The 17,704-nt window shown below is 29.7% G+C and overlaps 2 protein-coding genes across 2 annotated transcripts; both read left to right on the top strand.

Moving 5' to 3' along the window:
• Window positions 1-8,911: 8,911 nt before the first annotated feature.
• LOC114373589 (sugar transport protein 13-like) lies at window positions 8,912-13,407 on the top strand. The gene is made up of 4 exons (XM_028331083.1): window positions 8,912-9,125; window positions 9,844-10,169; window positions 11,755-11,879; window positions 12,140-13,407. The coding sequence occupies exons 1-4, from the start codon at window positions 8,993-8,995 to the stop codon at window positions 13,122-13,124; spliced, it is 1,569 nt and encodes a 522-aa protein (XP_028186884.1). The 5' UTR covers window positions 8,912-8,992; the 3' UTR covers window positions 13,125-13,407.
• Window positions 13,408-14,893: 1,486 nt separating this feature from the next.
• LOC114376214 (mavicyanin-like) lies at window positions 14,894-16,853 on the top strand. Its single transcript, XM_028334207.1, has 2 exons — window positions 14,894-15,224; window positions 16,273-16,853. Exons 1-2 carry the CDS (start codon window positions 15,059-15,061, stop codon window positions 16,656-16,658), a joined length of 552 nt encoding a protein of 183 aa, XP_028190008.1. The 5' UTR covers window positions 14,894-15,058; the 3' UTR covers window positions 16,659-16,853.
• The last annotated feature ends 851 nt before the right edge of the window (window positions 16,854-17,704 follow it).

Raw genomic sequence — 17,704 nt, 5'->3', positions numbered from 1 at the left:
ATTTTGGTGTTTCAATTGGAACCTACTCGCAGAGGCTGACATGAATCTAGAGCAGCGCTGCATATGGGGTGGGGTATGTCAAGCCCAGCGTGACGAAGCTGCTTCTCGATCTCATCGCGGATGTATGTTGGTGACATTTTTTTAAATTTTGTTGTAAACATATGTGGATTTTTTGCTGAAGAAATTTTAGTGTAGCTTATTCAAGATTCTTAAAGCATCTCCGATGGGTTTTCTTAAGTGAAGAAATTGTTTCTTATAATTTCTTTTCCATTGAAACAAAACTATGTGACAAAGAAAGTTTCTTAAGAATAAGATGTGTATCTTTTGTAAAAAAATATTTCTTAGCAATAAAAAGTAATATTTATCTTACACATACAATATCGTAATTAAGTGAATATAAAAATAAGTTTTTTATTCTTGGAATAAAATTGTGAATGAATTTCTTATAATGAGATACTATTTCGAAGATCACAAAAAATAATTTAAAAAATTCTCATTGGAGATGTTTTTAGTGTTCTCTATTTTAGATTTGATTTGTTTTGTAATGAATGTGATTGGTTTAGTTATGTTGGTGTAATGATGGGTTAATTTTTAAAAATAATATAAAAAAAGTGATGGTTAATAGCCTCTATTACATGTATATATCATTAAAAAATCCTACAAATATTTTTAATGATCTTGTGTGACATTTTTGTCCATCAACTTAAGTGATTTAACCAATTGAGTAAAATTAGAAACTAAGGGATTCAATTGAACAATAAAAAAATTGAGGAATCTAATTGAGTGTTTTAAATAAATTAAGGGACTAAATTGGATATTAAATCTATTTTTCTTTTAAAAAATTATATTAAAATGGTCTTTGTGTATTGTTATTTACATAAAAATGTTGATTTGATATGCACAATGAGATCTATACTAACTTGGTCCATTTTTGTCATAAATGATAATACACCTATATACTTAATCCCATTCTCATTCTCATTTTTACTTTACTAGATCAATTCGCTAGTCACTTTGATGTTCTGCAAACACGATCTTTCTAGTTTAATTGTCACATGAAATGTTATTATGTAATCATGAAAAGGAACCCCATTATTCTAATTTATTAATTGTTTTGAGATGAAAAATAACTTTGCACGTAGAACTTCTAAACCCTGACATCAAAATTTATATTCAAGTGTTGAGAAGCTAAAACAGTTGTTGAACTACAAACTTGCTGGTCTCGCATGTGCATTATTTAGATCAATTATAGTTTACACCCCCCACCCACCCACACACATATATTCTCGTAGCAACGCCCTATTATACATACATAAATATACACTTTATATATTGTCATACGCGTTTAAGGTTTATACGTCTCATAATTGAGATTAGAGTTTGCAAATGAGTTGAATTCAAAAGTACCATTTTTTGGTATAAAATATTGGTTTTCAACATTTGTCATTTGATTCTATTTCCATTAGAGCATGTGGCAACTTTTAACTGCGTCGACAAGATGATAATTGAGTAGATGGATTTTGTTTATAGCATTTACGTGAGGATGTTTGGATTCTCTTCTTGGTTGTTGGACGGTAAAGTTTAATTCCATGTTTTTTCAGGATAATATCTGAGGTAGGTAGATGCAACATTGTCTTTTATTGTAACCTCATTTAGCATATAATCATTTTTATTATGTCGTGTACTTTTCTTTTCTTTCAAGCTACAGAGTGGAACTAAATATTATTCTATGGATTGAGAATTGAGACTGTTCGATCATAGTAATTTTATACTATTTGATTTAATAATTGATGATTATAGAATTATTAACTGAGTCTGTAAAAAAGTATTATTAAGCATTAACTATTTTAATAGTATAAAAGAATTCACGTACTAGTAGAATGCTTGGCTAAATATAAATTAACAAATAAAATCATTGTGAGAATCGATGAAATTTACGGTATAAGAGTTTTTTCTTTTCTTTTTCTGTACATACAGTATATGAGTTATTGTTTAACTTTAAAATAATTGGTCAGCCATTAATTAATCTATTAACATTTTTCTTATTAAATAATAAATATATTATCTTAAACATACACGCAAATCACATTAATTCTATATTTTTAAATACATTATATTATATTCATTATTTAATAAATGTGACGTCAAAGAGATCTGTTGGCTAATCTATTGACAATTGTACAGTGCGAATCTTCCCCCCAGTAAGCGAGAAAATTAAATATGACTTCGTCTATTGGAAAAACATGGCATAATGGTGCGTACAATTTTGTGAAGAGTTATATACTTATATGATTATATAATATTTTTTTTACAATATTTTGTATTATTTTTTTTAATTTTAATTAAATCATTTATTTTATCTTACATTTTTCATTTTTCTATCTCTAATAATTGTGAAAAAACTAGTGCGAAAACTTGTACGATACGCAAAATTATACCGCATATAATTTAAAGAAATGAAAAAGCAATCAATAAATTTTGCTAATTGGAAATATAGAAAAATTACAAATTTACTATTTATCAACAAAATAATTTGTTTATAGGTGCAATTTTTTTAGTGTTAATAATACTCATGTAAAAATACTCAAGATTCTTCTTAAAAAGGTGTACCTTATTCTTAAAAAAATATATTATGTAATGTTATCGTATGCATTATTTTTGTAAAGGCTATATTGTTAATATATACTCCTTAAAAATATTATTAATATATAATTTTTATTAAATCATTTTTCTCACCTATTTTTGTCTCTCTTTCTAAATTGTAAAATAAATTATACAAAAGTATCATACAAATATAATTTCTCTTTCATGAAAATAAATTCAACTTTTGTTAAAATACCTAAATATGAAATCACTTGTATTAATAACTTTTGAGGGAAAAAAATTATAAAAAAAAACTTTAGAAGATATAAGATAATGACATCAATAACTGATTGACGTTACTCAACGTAAAAAAAAAAAAAAAAAAAACTTTAACCCTCCAGATTTACTTATTTCATTTTTATATATAAGATTTAATTATCTAATTTATTAAAATTAAGAAAAATAATTAATTTAGTTAATAATAGTAAATTTATCTTAAATTTATAATTTTTTAAAACTGCCTTTATTAATATTTTTCTCTATTAATGATTCATCAATATATTTTTCTTTTTCTTTTAATGAGTGATATTTTTAATCTAAAATAATTAATATAAGAAATATTATAAATCAAGTACTATTTTAAATTTTAGTCTTATAAATAAGAATAAACAAAATAATTGGTTACATTAGCGAGTAGTATATCTTAGAGCATCTTCAATGTCATTTTTATGGTAAGTTTTTTAACATGAAGAAACGGGTTCTTGAAGAAACTATACATTAGAGATACTCTGCGTGGAAGGAACTATTCCTTCAAAATAAAATGAGTTCCTTATATAAGAAAAAAGTTCTTAACATTAAAAAACTATTATCCAATATCAACCACCTCCAACAATCCATCCATGTACATAAAAGAGGAAAAATAACTTCAAGAAGAAGAAAAATGAATGAATATGAAAAAATACAAAGGGGGAAGGAATATTAAACAAATATGGAAAAATTTAATGTCATCATCACCGATGGTGATAGCTCATTGACCGACGATGGTGGCTCGAGGGGCAGTCGTGATCACGCAAGAGAGCGACATTGGTGGCTCAACGGGTGATGGCGAAGGGTGGTTAAGAAATGAAGAAGAAGGAAAATGAGGAAGAAGAAGGCAATGAGAAAAATATGGGGGAGGGGGAAGGTTCTAGAGTGTAAAAGTGAAGTGGAGTAATTAAAAAAAATAAAAATAATGACAATAAAAAGTGCAGAATTAGAGTAAAATGAAAAATTAAATTAATTATTTTATTAGAATAATAATTAAGTTATAATAAAAAATTAAATGTGTGTATTTTTTTTATAATTATTATGGTTTCTTGCGATTTCTTACGTTAGAATAAAAATTTGTATAAAATTTTTTATGAATAGCATAACATAACATTATGAGAATCACAAAAAATATTAGAGGAATAAAAAAAAATTAAAATATCCATATGAAAAACCTGCCCTAGAGATGCTCTTAGTGTAATTTCCACAATAATCATCACATGAATTTAAAGTTATCCAAATTTGTGAACTGTCAAAGGTTTGTGATATTGCAACTAGCAAGAATGTGTGGATGAATTATAAGATGAGAGTGAAAACTAGTACGTAAGTGGTAACCAACTAACCACTGCTCATTCATCATTTCAGTACATTAATGTATCAGCGAAAAGTACCCTATCCTATACATACTTTTTGACCAATGGATTGGCACCGCTGCATTATTTTCTTCTTTTTTCAATATACCCTCTTCTTCACGTGAACACCAAATGCATGCCTTGACAATTTTACACCATTTATTTTTTTTATTAACATTATTATTATCATTACGATTATCTTCTTTTGTCCTTATCTCAGATGAACATACTAATCTCACATCTTCACAACTTCCCATTGTCTTGGACAAGGAATTTCAACTAGTCAATTTTGAGGACTCCAACTCAGATAATGCTTCTTCACAAACATAGTAGCCACTTTAATTTTTTTGGATTTTTTTCCAGTGGCTTCCACGTCATTGATTGCTGAGAAAGCTAAAAGGCTAAAATTGATTAAAATAAAATACTAGTTAAAGTCGAAACTGGTTAGTCAAAAGTAGCTTGCCTTGCCTTCCGACTGCAATAATCTAATGTTTAATTATTTTTTACATTTATCATAAAATTTGAAAAAAGTGAGAAATGAAGAATAGAGAAATTAAGCAAAAAAATAGATAGATGGTATAATGGAAAAATAGAAAAATATATAACGATTTTAATAAAAATAAGATCATTAATTTTAATTCTTAACTCTTATGTCGTCTTAAAAGACACTTAAAGAAATGAAAGTCATAAATTTATTAATTAACACGAGGAATAATGCAATTGGTTAATTATTTTAATTCAGAATATTAAATTTTCTTAAGATTCGGAAAAATTTAAAATCGGCACAATAAAAATCAAATAAAATTCATGATAAGATTCAAATATCATCATTAAAAAAATAAGACTATAATTATTAATAAATGGTAAATTTTAAAGATATAAAGTTGGTTGGATCTTTTAAAAAAAAAAGGACAAAAATATCACAAATTCAATCTCTTTTTTTCTACTAATAAAGTAAATAATTGATATTTATAAAAAAAAAAAACAGTAAGTTTTAATATCATCATATTAAAAATCAGATAAAATTCAGAATCTCCGTGTTTCTAGAAGATCGTGACACGTTTGAGCCTTTTAGGTGACAGATAGTACATTTTCACCGCATGTGAAAGCAATATCACTTTTATGAGACAATCTGCTACGTCAGACGGTTATATCATCCATTATCTACATATGAGGACTAAGCTATCTACAATGATATTTTGGATGCTCACTTTTCAGCTACTTTTTCTTTAGTCCACTCACAGCATCATTAATCCTGATAAAAAAACAATCTCATTCATTTAAGTGTGATTAAATTCTAATTAATAATTAATCATATAGTTAATCTTAAAGACTGAAATTTATATACATATTTTATCGTATTATTGGGAGGTATAGTTAAGACCCTGATTACAGTTATTTAAAAACATCATTAATTAATTAACATTTTTTTAAATTTGAAATGCAATTTTTTCATTTTTTTTAAATAATAACAATATCAATCGCACATGACAAAGACTGAGACAAAAATTTAGTTAACTATTATATTATATGTAAAATTCACCCAAAATTATTTTGCTTTCTGCATTTCCATGAAATAAAAAAGTAGGCCATATTAGATTAATATTATAATTTGATCAGTCCATTCACGTTTTCTTTAACAAAATCATTTAGACATTTTTGTTTTCGTTTTTTTCTGATAAAGCCTTCAAATTTGGAAACCAATTAGATATTTATTGTTAAAGAAACTTATATATAGAAACATTGTAATTACATTATACGGTAATAGCATATTAAATGACGCCCAGTTTAATTAGATTATAAATGGATCCCCTTTTGTTTTTGCTCCGTTTAGTAAATGCAAATAGATAACCATGCGTATATTGACTGTGAATAATTTTGATTGAAGATTTGCAGTATTATGCAAATGTGAGTCGTGATATTGCTGTTATTGATAGTGAAGTGGAATAAAGTAGTCCTACAGGTTGCAGGTGACGGGGACGCTGTCCCATATCAATTTATGATTGTAATTAAAGAAGGATTTGTATAATTGATCCTAAATAAAATGTAATTAATGAATGTTATTTAAATTCATCTTGAATAATCGTTAAAATTTAGATAATTATCTTATTTTAAAATTCTTTTATTAATGTTATATTTATCAAATTTAAATTGTCATATTTAATTTTTTTTCCATATCATTTATGTGTAAAATTAAATTTCTATATTTATTAATTAAAAGTTAATAATCAAAATTATAATAATTCAGAAAACAACGAAAATTATAAAAAAATCTTAATGATAATTTTTAATTCAGGTAAATAGTGATTATAAAAAAAAACTTTAGGTAAATATTTTTCATTTATTTTACAACTTCTAATTAAGTATAATACTTAAATATTTTTCCAAAATTTTCATTATAATTTTTAATAAAATAATTATAGGTAAATAGTATAACTTTTAATTAAAAGTCATAGATAAAAATTAAAATTACAGCAATATATATTTTTCATATTGTGAAAAAAGAATATAATCATTAAAAACATAATTATTAAGATTTTAATATTTTATAATTTTATTTCATACTCCTATGTATTTATGTATTTTAGTATAATTTTAATTATTAACTTTTAATTAATAATTATAAAATTTTAATTTTTACATATAAATAATATAAAAAAATAAAGATGAAATATTAAATACGATAGTCATAAAATTAATTATTGAATTCAAATTAAGACAATGGTCTAAATTCTATTGATTATTGAATATGAGATTGTTTACCCTATTTTTACTTTTCGGATCAATCATACAGATCCATTAATGAAATACTCAAATTAAATTTCATGACATTTAATTAGCTAGTTATTCCGCCAGTGTATGATGGATTTAGCGTGCATCAGATCAGGTGAAGTATTTTAGGTGGGTTTTTTTTTTTACTCTTTTTCGATCGGGTATTAGACTAATCTTTTTCGCACTTGAATTTAAGATCAATGATTTGATTAAAATAAAATAGTGATTTATTATCAAATTTTTGTATTTGGTAATACTTTAGATGGGGATTCACAAAAAAAAAACTTTAGATGGGGTTTAGTTGTTTCAATAATTTATTTTGCAAAATTTTGAAGATAGAAAGAAATAAAAATATATTTGAACAATTGTTAAAAAAATACAATTACAAATAAAAAACTAATTTTAGTTTAGTATTATTTAACATAATAAATATATATTTTAGTCAGCAAAACTCTTTGTGTTGGCATGCAGAGAGTGGGCATTTTGATCGGTTGAAGTAGGAATAATCCATAATCCATGCAGGAATATTGATTTGATCTTTTGCATGCAGAAACCAGAAAAACTCCGAACCACTTGGGGCGTTGGACTTGGACCACTGACTCAATAGTTAACAACTTGGCATTCGCACGTGTTTTGGAAAATAGTTGTTTTGTATTTTTCTTCTTCTCGTTCGCCAAATCAAATCCCGGTTTAATTTCAGTTCCGGCCTGACTCTAATCTCAATCATTTATTTTAGACTTTTCATATGCTCTTCTATTAACCTCTACTCCATCCGTGCAATTTGTAATGCATTTTGCTCAGAGTAATATTGTTTGATAATCATATATTAATACGAACATGCTCCCGTCAAAATCAAAAAATCAGTAATTAATGTTTCTTGAACATCTTAACACTAGCTAGGTGGTTGCTAAGAAGAATATAATCATAATAAAAAGTGCCTACAATAAGAGAAAAAAAGTAAAACTGACATTTATGACTTTGAATACTCTTTTTACTTAATTAACCAATTTATCAATGTCAAAATAATTAATTAGATTAATTAGTAACATTACTTTAAATTTAAATATTTTTTTAAATTACTCCAAAAATTAATGAGACATACTCTTATTTTTATAATGTTTTTATTAGTTTTCATTTTTTTTAAAACCCTCGTCATTGATATATTCATTTCTTTTTAGAAAAATGTTAACAAGTACCCTAGGGATACCAGTGAGCCTTAAGTTTTTATTTTCACCAAAAAAAATCCCAAGGACACTAGTTAGAGAATCAAATTAAAAAAATAAAATTATTAAAAAAGATTATAGTTTCTCTTCCATAATTTTGAATGCAACTCCAACTGGTGTCCAAAGGATATTCTAGACCACTAGTTAGCAAGAGCACAATTTTAACTGGCTATGCATATGTAAAGTGTCATAATAAACTCATAATATCTCATTTTTTTATTCTTATGAATAAAAAAAATAAGATTCTACTAATGTATTTCATTTACTATGGGACTTGAAAAAGTGACCATAATTAGGAGTTGGTTTTTTGTGAAAAAATTAATACATGCATGGCATATTCTAAATTCATTCTTATAAAAATATCAAACACTACTTTTAATTTAGTTTTTACTAATAAATTACTAATTTATTCATGATTTTATAATTATTAATTATATTATACTGTAGTAATATACTGTATTCATTTTTATCCATAATTATAATTGCATTTATTTAACATATAAAAATGTTAAGTGTATTTTAAGTCGGGGCTTTGACTTGGTAGCCGGCAAGGAAGAAGATAATCCAAAAAGGCCATGTGGCCATGTGGGGCCCATGAGAGAGTGATGAGGCGAAATGCTGCATCGTATATCAAAGTTCCCCATCTCCTCCCTTCGCCTATAAATAACCCCTTCTTCACTCTCATTCCTATCTGCTGTACTACAACATTCACTCGCTCTCTCTCTTATCTCCTCTGTTCCCGCATTTTATTGCTCCATGGCCGTCGGAGGTTTCACCAACGCCGCCGGTGGCGCCGATTTCGAGGCCAAAATCACTCCCATCGTCATCATTTCATGTATCATGGCTGCCACCGGAGGTCTCATGTTTGGCTACGACGTCGGCGTTTCAGGTAATCATCTTTTCTTCTCTCTCTCTCTCTATATATATATGTGTGTTCTTTCCTTCTTTTACAATTCATTAACCTTATTTGTGTTCTTTTTCACGATCTCAAACACATATATATGAGTATATGACATACCTAGCTAGACACTGTTTTTTTTTTTTTTTTTTACAAAGAGAAAACAAGAATCGTTTTAAATATTTTTTCCCTTTATGAACAAAACAATAAGAAACAATACCATCCATATTTTCAAGAGACTCCATCCATCTGTTTTTTTTTTCTTCTTTTTTTCCGATTATATGTAAAAGTAATTACAAGGAAGAAAAGTGGAATTAACTTAGCAGTTGTGCTGTGAAAAATCAATTAATTTTAGGTCGGATAATCTTATCTTATTAGGTGGATAATGAAATACTACTTTTTTATTTTATTTTATTCTACCTAAAAAAGAGGCTCAATCGATTCTGATTTTCCTTGACGAGGATCACGATTCATGTGGCGCTAATATGGGAATCCCACGTAAGTTCCCAAAATTGCTCAACCACCATACATACTTAACCAAACAACCTGTAAGGGCATTTTCGAGATTTCACTTAACAGCTCGTTAATGCCAATGAGTCGTCCTGTGAATTTTGCCAAAACCAGTTACAGTAACAGCTCGCTAACTTTAATATGCACAGTAAACTATGATTATTATGTGCATTAAATATTAATTAATATGATGTAATAGGTGGTGTGACGTCTATGCCCCCGTTCTTGAAGAAGTTTTTTCCGACGGTATACAGAAAGACAGTGGAAGAGAAAGGACTGGATAGTAATTACTGCAAATACGACAACCAAGGATTACAGCTTTTCACGTCGTCTCTGTATCTGGCTGGTTTGACTTCAACGTTCTTCGCTTCGTACACGACTCGTAGGTTGGGAAGAAGGCTGACCATGTTGATTGCTGGGTTCTTCTTCATCGGTGGAGTTGTCCTAAATGCTGCTGCTCAAGACCTCGCCATGCTCATCGTTGGAAGAATCTTGCTTGGTTGTGGTGTTGGCTTTGCTAATCAGGTTCGCTTCATCATCATTTATTTTTCACTTTATTAAATTAATTGGAGTTAAATGAATCCGTGTTGACTTATTGATCAGTTATTATTTGCTAATAGGGTAGTAGTAATTAAAAATACATATTAATTGCACATATAACATGTACTTTGTATATAGAAGATTTACGCTTTGAGATTATTTATGGATAGAAACTATTTTGTTTCAGTTTTATTTTTATACTTTTAAGGTAGTCATTTAAGTTCTTCTAACGAACCAGAATAAGAAAAATCATATTTTTAATTATTTTAGGAAGTTCTTTTTATGAGCTTAAAAAAATTATAATTATAACCAAATTGACTCACGAATTAAACTCTTTTTTTTTATACTTATTTAAAATTATGTTTTATAAAATCATAAACAAAATTGACTCACGAATTAGCTTCCAGTTTACTCACAATCACTAACAAGCTAGCAAATTAATATTTTTTATACAACTTTGAAAATCACTTGTTTTTATAATTAGCTTAATCAATTGAACCTTCTGTCCATTATCTATCACAGTTGTCACCGTGTCTAGGATTGTTCACGTGTGTTCAACAACAGTTCGATTATTTGCTCAATAGGATATGGTTTTGTTGTTTCGAGAGTTTAAAAAGAAGATACTGTTACATGCATATATAGTACATATCTATAATACACTTTATTAATCCAATTTGAAGTATCATCGGTCTTGTTTTACTCCTCAAAACATAATTAGTCAAGATTCCTTTGTGCCTTTCGTCTAAAGACGAAAATTAGTATATTCATTTTTTATTTTGTGTGTCTATATTATATAGAGAGAACACGGCCGACGTATGAATATATACGTTAAATATATTTAACATTTTTTAAAAAAAAAACAAAAGGCTTTGTCGTGGAGGAGACAGATGAATGTCCCCACAACAATATTGTGGAATGTCATGCGCCAACGGAAGGCAAGTCTGTAGTTTAAACTGAGACTTAATTTTGTGACAATTGTCCTTAATTTTTCCTTGTACTCCCAAAGTCGTAATCACCCATTAATTTCTCCAATCGAGTTCCACCACCTTTAATACTTTAAAATATTCTTACTATTGGATGTTTGTGACACTTGTTAATAGGGACCACTTTTTGTACCATATTTTATGATTATTATTAGTTTTGTCTCTTTGAGACAATTCTTTGAAGCTACCTATTTTGAAATGAGTTTCCATATTAGAATTAAAAAGTCCTAGGCCTTTTTGCCATAGACAAAAAGAAAAAACGCATTCTGCAATTTAGTATTTTTGTATCTTTCAAATTCTATTTTTCTGCCACTTTTTTACTCTTCAGTCATTACTTGGGTTAACTTTGTTGATTCCTCACTTATACAAGCAATACAACTAAGCTGTTTGTTGTCCAATTTGCTAACAATTACTTGTTGACTCCTCACTAATAGTGGAATAGTTGATTTAAAATAACCTCTTACTAATAATTAATGGTATCAGATAGAAAATTAATATTACTGATAATAGTTGCTGTTAAAAAAAAAAGACATTTTTGGTTGGGTATCCATATCTGAATCATCTTTGTTGTTTCAATTTGATGACAGGCCGTGCCAGTGTTCCTCTCTGAGATCGCACCTTCAAGAATACGAGGAGCATTGAATATATTGTTCCAGCTTAATGTCACCATTGGCATTCTATTTGCTAACCTTGTCAACTACGGCACCAACAAGTAAGTACTATTTTATGTGCTCCCCCATTGCTTACTTTTCTTCAACTGAGTTACTTCATTGAAAGTTGCCAATAAAACGAATCAGATGATATGTGTGTTAGAAAAGAGTAAGTTATAGTCAAAATAGAACAGAGAGAATGGTAACCCAAAGCCCGCATGGTCCAGCCCAAAATGTATGACGGATTTAATAGTTGATACAAAACGATGTAGTAGACTGGTAGTACTAGTAATATTACACTGACATTTTTTCGTAACAACAGAATCAAAGGTGGGTGGGGTTGGAGGCTATCTCTTGGGTTGGCTGGTATCCCAGCAGTTCTTCTGACATTGGGAGCCTTGTTCGTGGTGGACACCCCCAACAGTCTGATCGAACGTGGGCGCTTGGAAGAAGGAAAAACTGTTCTTAAAAAGATTCGCGGCACTGACAACATCGAACTTGAATTCCAGGAATTGGTTGAGGCCAGTCGTGTGGCTAAAGAGGTGAAGCATCCATTCAGGAATCTTCTCAAGCGCAGGAACCGACCCCAACTCGTCATTTCCATTGCCCTTCAGATATTCCAGCAATTCACAGGCATCAACGCAATCATGTTCTATGCCCCGGTTCTCTTCAACACCTTAGGATTCAAGAACGATGCATCCCTCTATTCTGCTGTCATAACTGGTGCTGTGAATGTTCTCTCCACCGTTGTATCCATCTACTCGGTGGACAAACTGGGACGTCGCATGCTCCTGCTGGAGGCTGGTGTGCAGATGTTCTTGTCTCAAGTGGTGATTGCAATCATTCTGGGAATAAAGGTGACGGACCATTCTGATGACCTTTCCAAAGGCATTGCAATTCTGGTGGTTGTGATGGTGTGCACTTTCGTGTCTTCCTTTGCATGGTCTTGGGGTCCCCTTGGGTGGCTTATCCCGAGTGAGACTTTCCCATTGGAGACTCGTTCCGCTGGTCAGAGTGTCACCGTTTGTGTCAACTTGCTCTTCACCTTCGTCATTGCACAGGCATTCCTTTCTATGCTCTGCCACTTCAAGTTTGGCATCTTCTTGTTCTTCTCTGGCTGGGTCCTCGTCATGTCTGTCTTCGTGCTTTTCCTGTTGCCAGAAACAAAGAATGTCCCCATTGAAGAGATGACCGAGAGAGTGTGGAAGCAGCATTGGTTCTGGAAGAGGTTTATCGATGATGCCGCAGATGAGAAAGTAGCCAATGTCTCTAATGGTAATGGATTTGATCCAACCTCCAGGTTGTAAATCCATTTGCATTGAGTATTTTAGACTCTAGAGTAAGTGCATTACATGCTAAGTAAGAATGAATGTGGGTTAGTCACAAATTAAGCAAATTATTTTTTATTTCCCCCACCTCCAATCCATGTTGGTGGCCTAGGCCTGCAACAACATTGTAATCAGTTAATCAAACATTTATTATCCTGTTTTGCAAGCCATATAATCAAACAGTTTTTTTTCCCACCCTTTTCTTTTTGTAAATTGTTTGTCTTTGAAAGGAATAATATATATTGATTTCCAATTTACATTATGTTATGAATAAACACGACTATAATGATTGCATATGTTGTGTGCCGGAGGTTGTTAGTCTTTGAAAGGAATAATATATATTAATTTTCAACGACTATTGTATGCGATAGCTTCAGCTTGGAAGTGGAAAATTATAGACCAATAAGCTGGAGGTAGAGTGTATTGCTTTAACTTTGATACTTTGTATTGAGGGCAATTGTTATCAAAAAACAATACTCTACAATAACGCCATGCCAACCTCTAGTGCCTTTGAAACTCTGATGACGTACCAGCAGAAGATAGGGGAGCAAAACGTAACGAAGAAAATGAAGAAAACGAGTAATGATAAGCTAGAAACGTTGGGGTAATTTAAAATAGTTACTTATATTAATATTACCGTAAAGTATCAAAATCTACCTATGATGATGAATAAAATGGCAATGACAACTCATGACAGTTTTTTTGCCTTCATTTTAAACAGTGTTTCCCTTTTTTTGTGTGTGTGTGTGAGAGAGAGCATAATTCTTTTCGGGTGCATAATGGAAAACAAACTCAACCAACAAATTGTCATATTTATCTTCGACAATTGCTTGGTACCTGCAATGGATACTCGTATATGATGATAAAGTATTGGATGTTGTATGAAGCGAATGTGCTTATTGCTTTTCTCATGCGCAAAGCAATGTGATCTCCAAATGGGAACAATGTATGGTGGTTGCTATTTCATGATGGTGCTCACCAATCATTTGACAAAAACACGTTAAAAATACAAAAATGATCATTATGCATGGTTACAATGAAGTGTAGTAGCAGCAAAGATCCAAACCGTTTCCCCTGACATTCTTTCCTTTCAAGTCTCACAACCTTACACCCATAGCCACACACAACCAAGACCATCATGTTCCAAATTGTAAGGATAGATAATATATGCAATTAATATACTACCAATTATCAATATTTTTTTTTATCAAATTTTATTTCAATTTCACACTACTCCTATTTCTTTGACTAGTGGTTCACAGGTATGCTCTTCATCAGCATTGTTAAGATAAGCTAAATATCTATGATTCCACCCTTAAAATCCCTAATTAGGCCAACTTTAACTGCAATACAATGTTCTTTCTCATCATTTTTTTCCTGCATGCGCCCCATTTATTGTATTTTCACGTGATTGATACTTTTTTGAAAGTCAAGGTAAAAAAAACCCAATAAGATACCACCCAGTTAAAAATACTCTTACATGCAATAATACAAGCTTGGACCACTTTTACTAAGTCTTAACTGACACTTGTTTAAATTTTACATATATATATATATATATATATATACTCATGCAAGATATTGATAAAAAAATTTGTCATTCATTCTAATCTAATAAAGTTTCAATTTAGCCAGAAGTAGGAAGACAGTCCTCGACCCACTTCCACCGTCCAAACTTGATTGAAACGAGAGCTAGGGGGCCATTTTGTTCATATTAAAAAGGAGGTTTTCATCAAAACAAATAATAACAAAAAGTATGGGGCCAACTATTAACTTTTCCAATCTCCATCTCCCAATACCATGTAAGTAAAAAAGGATATAAAAGGATCCCAGAGAGAAGAGAAGAACCTAAATAGCTCAAACCTTAGGAAAAGGAAAAAGGGGTTCCTAATTACTGTGCAGAGCTTGTAGCAATGGCATTCATAGAGAAAGCTGTGGTTTTCTTGATGATGACAGCTTTCCAAGTTTCAAATTCAGCTGTTCACAAGGTTGGGGACTCTGCTGGTTGGACCATCATTGGTAACATAGATTACAAGAAGTGGGCTGCTACTAAGAACTTCCAAGTTGGTGACACTATCAGTAAGTCCCCTCACTCCAATTGTTTATGGTTTATTTATATGTTCATTGATACTTGTTAACAGATACGTTCAAAACTTCAATTTTTTCGTAAAGTAGAAAAAATCCTTTCAGCAGTACCTTCAACCTCTTTTCATAATCAAAACAAAATAAACAATCTTACCAAAAAAGTAAAAGTTTCATTAGATCTCTTTCTAGCCCTGCACAATTTGGTGTAGAAAAATTGGAAAATTATAAAAAAGATATGAACTACTGTTCTCTAACCTTAGACTCAAATTTCACGTTATCTTTAACAACATTAACTGAAAAAATAGTTGAAAATTAAAAAATTAACTCGTAATTGAAAGTTAAAAAATAAAAAAATTAATTTATTAAATTATAAATGTTTGATAAAATTAAATGTTGAAATAACTAAAAAATATAAAAAAAATAGATAAATAATAAAACTATGATTTATTTAAAAAAAATAACTAAGAAATTGAATAAATATATTAAGAATAAAAAAAATATAAAATTAGAAATTAACGCCTTAAAAATGTTATTTTAAGCAATGTTTAAAAAACAATAAAAACTATTAAAAATTTATTTAATGAACAGTTAAATAACTTTTTCGGAAAAAAGTTAAAAACTAATCAAATTGCCTTTTCAAACACAACGATAATCATGCTGCTCTTTATTATTAGAAATTTGAGAAAATGTGTTTAATTAGTGGCCGGAGTATATATTTTTTAATCACCTATCCAAGTTTTACTTATGGATTTTATTTTATTGCAAGTTGCATTTAGATATCTGTGTTATGAGAAAGTTGTTAATTAGCCTGGCTCACAACTTTCATTTGCATTAGCTTGGTTTTCATGGTGCTTGCTCCTTTTGTTTTTCTTTAATTGATAAAATGATGGTAAAGAACACCCAATGAGGACTCACAAATAGTATATTCCATAAACCTTCACGCCTAAATGATTGTGGAGCAGGGTCTTTTTATTTCTGTATTATTAATATTAATGAAAGTGAAAGAATTAAAAGAGAAAACATTGGTAATTTGTGTGATCAGTTTTTGAATACAATGCAAAGTTCCACAACGTGATGCGAGTGACGCATGGTATGTACAAGTCATGCAATGCATCATCCCCGTTGACGAGGATGAGCACAGGCAATGACACCATAAAGATAACAAACTATGGTCACCACTTGTTCTTGTGTGGCGTCCCTGGTCACTGCCAAGCAGGACAGAAGGTAGATATTAACGTGGTGAAGAAGGTATCTGCAGAAGCACCAACACCATCACCAATATCAGCAATGGCCTCTCCAGTTCCACCTGCACCTTCTCCTAACAATGGAGCCCCATTCATTGTTGTAAAGGGAGCTTTAATAATGCCACTGCTTGCACTTGCTCTTTCTAGCTATGCATCATTGGGAATATCTCTACTTGTTAATTAGTTTTTTTAGAGTTTGGCGTTTATGCGGCCATTTCCAATTTTTATTTTGATGCTGGGACATGTCAACATATTGATCTTCGCCTAGATGATTGTAAACGTTTTTGAATGCCAAGATTTTCTTCTATTTTTTTTTCACAAGAGGATTTTTTGATTGGACGAATTTAGAGACTAACTTGAATAAACAGAATTCCGATTTTTTTTTTTAGTTTTTATTATTATAAACGTTTGGATAAACTTTAAAAATACCATCAAGTGTGACTAGCCGGAAGATGTTAAAACTTTATTCATAATTTTGAGTATCTTAAATATGTTTTTAATTGTTAATAAATATTTTATTTTTATGTTTTAAAAAAAATTGAGTTCAAATTGTAAATATTTAACTGCATTAAATATTTTAACAGAAAACTTTTTCTTTTATAGTGGTCCTATTAAGTTAAAATATATTCGTTTAAGATACATGTATGTAGTCGATGCGTAAAATTGTACTTAAAGGGCAACAAATCCTATGCGACGTAAAAGTAAACCTAAAGTTCATATCCTAGAGACTAGTTCAAGTAAATCCAATACTGACAGAATTTATTGATTTTATTGATTACTTTGTAGAAAAATAAAGAGTATAGGAAAAATAATTTGACCAAAAGATTTCACATATAGGAAGGTCTAGGTTTGTAATTTCAAATGCACCTTTAATTTTTCCCAATTCTTATTGAACCCTAAATTAAACTTCAATTGTTAATCATTCCTCTTAATTTTATTAATAGAAGTTGGTCCCGAATTAACAATCTTTTTTCTCAATTCAATTCTTAATTGATCATGTAGGATTTAAATTAGGAAAAGTATAAAACACAGAGATAGTGATTAATGATTAATTAGATTAGAAGTTTAACCGAAGAATATTTCATATCATATTTTCTAAACCCAATTATTCCATAAGTCCACCAATTTAACCACAGTATGATTAATTATCATTGACGATTAATTGGTTTAAACAAGTTAAAATTGATCAATTCTAAGCCAGAATTAAAAATAATGATTTAAGAAAAACTA

This window comes from Glycine soja, chromosome 11 (genome assembly GCF_004193775.1).
Source record: "Glycine soja cultivar W05 chromosome 11, ASM419377v2, whole genome shotgun sequence".
Lineage (NCBI taxonomy): Eukaryota > Viridiplantae > Streptophyta > Magnoliopsida > Fabales > Fabaceae > Glycine > Glycine soja.
This window is presented reverse-complemented; position numbering and strand designations above follow the sequence as displayed.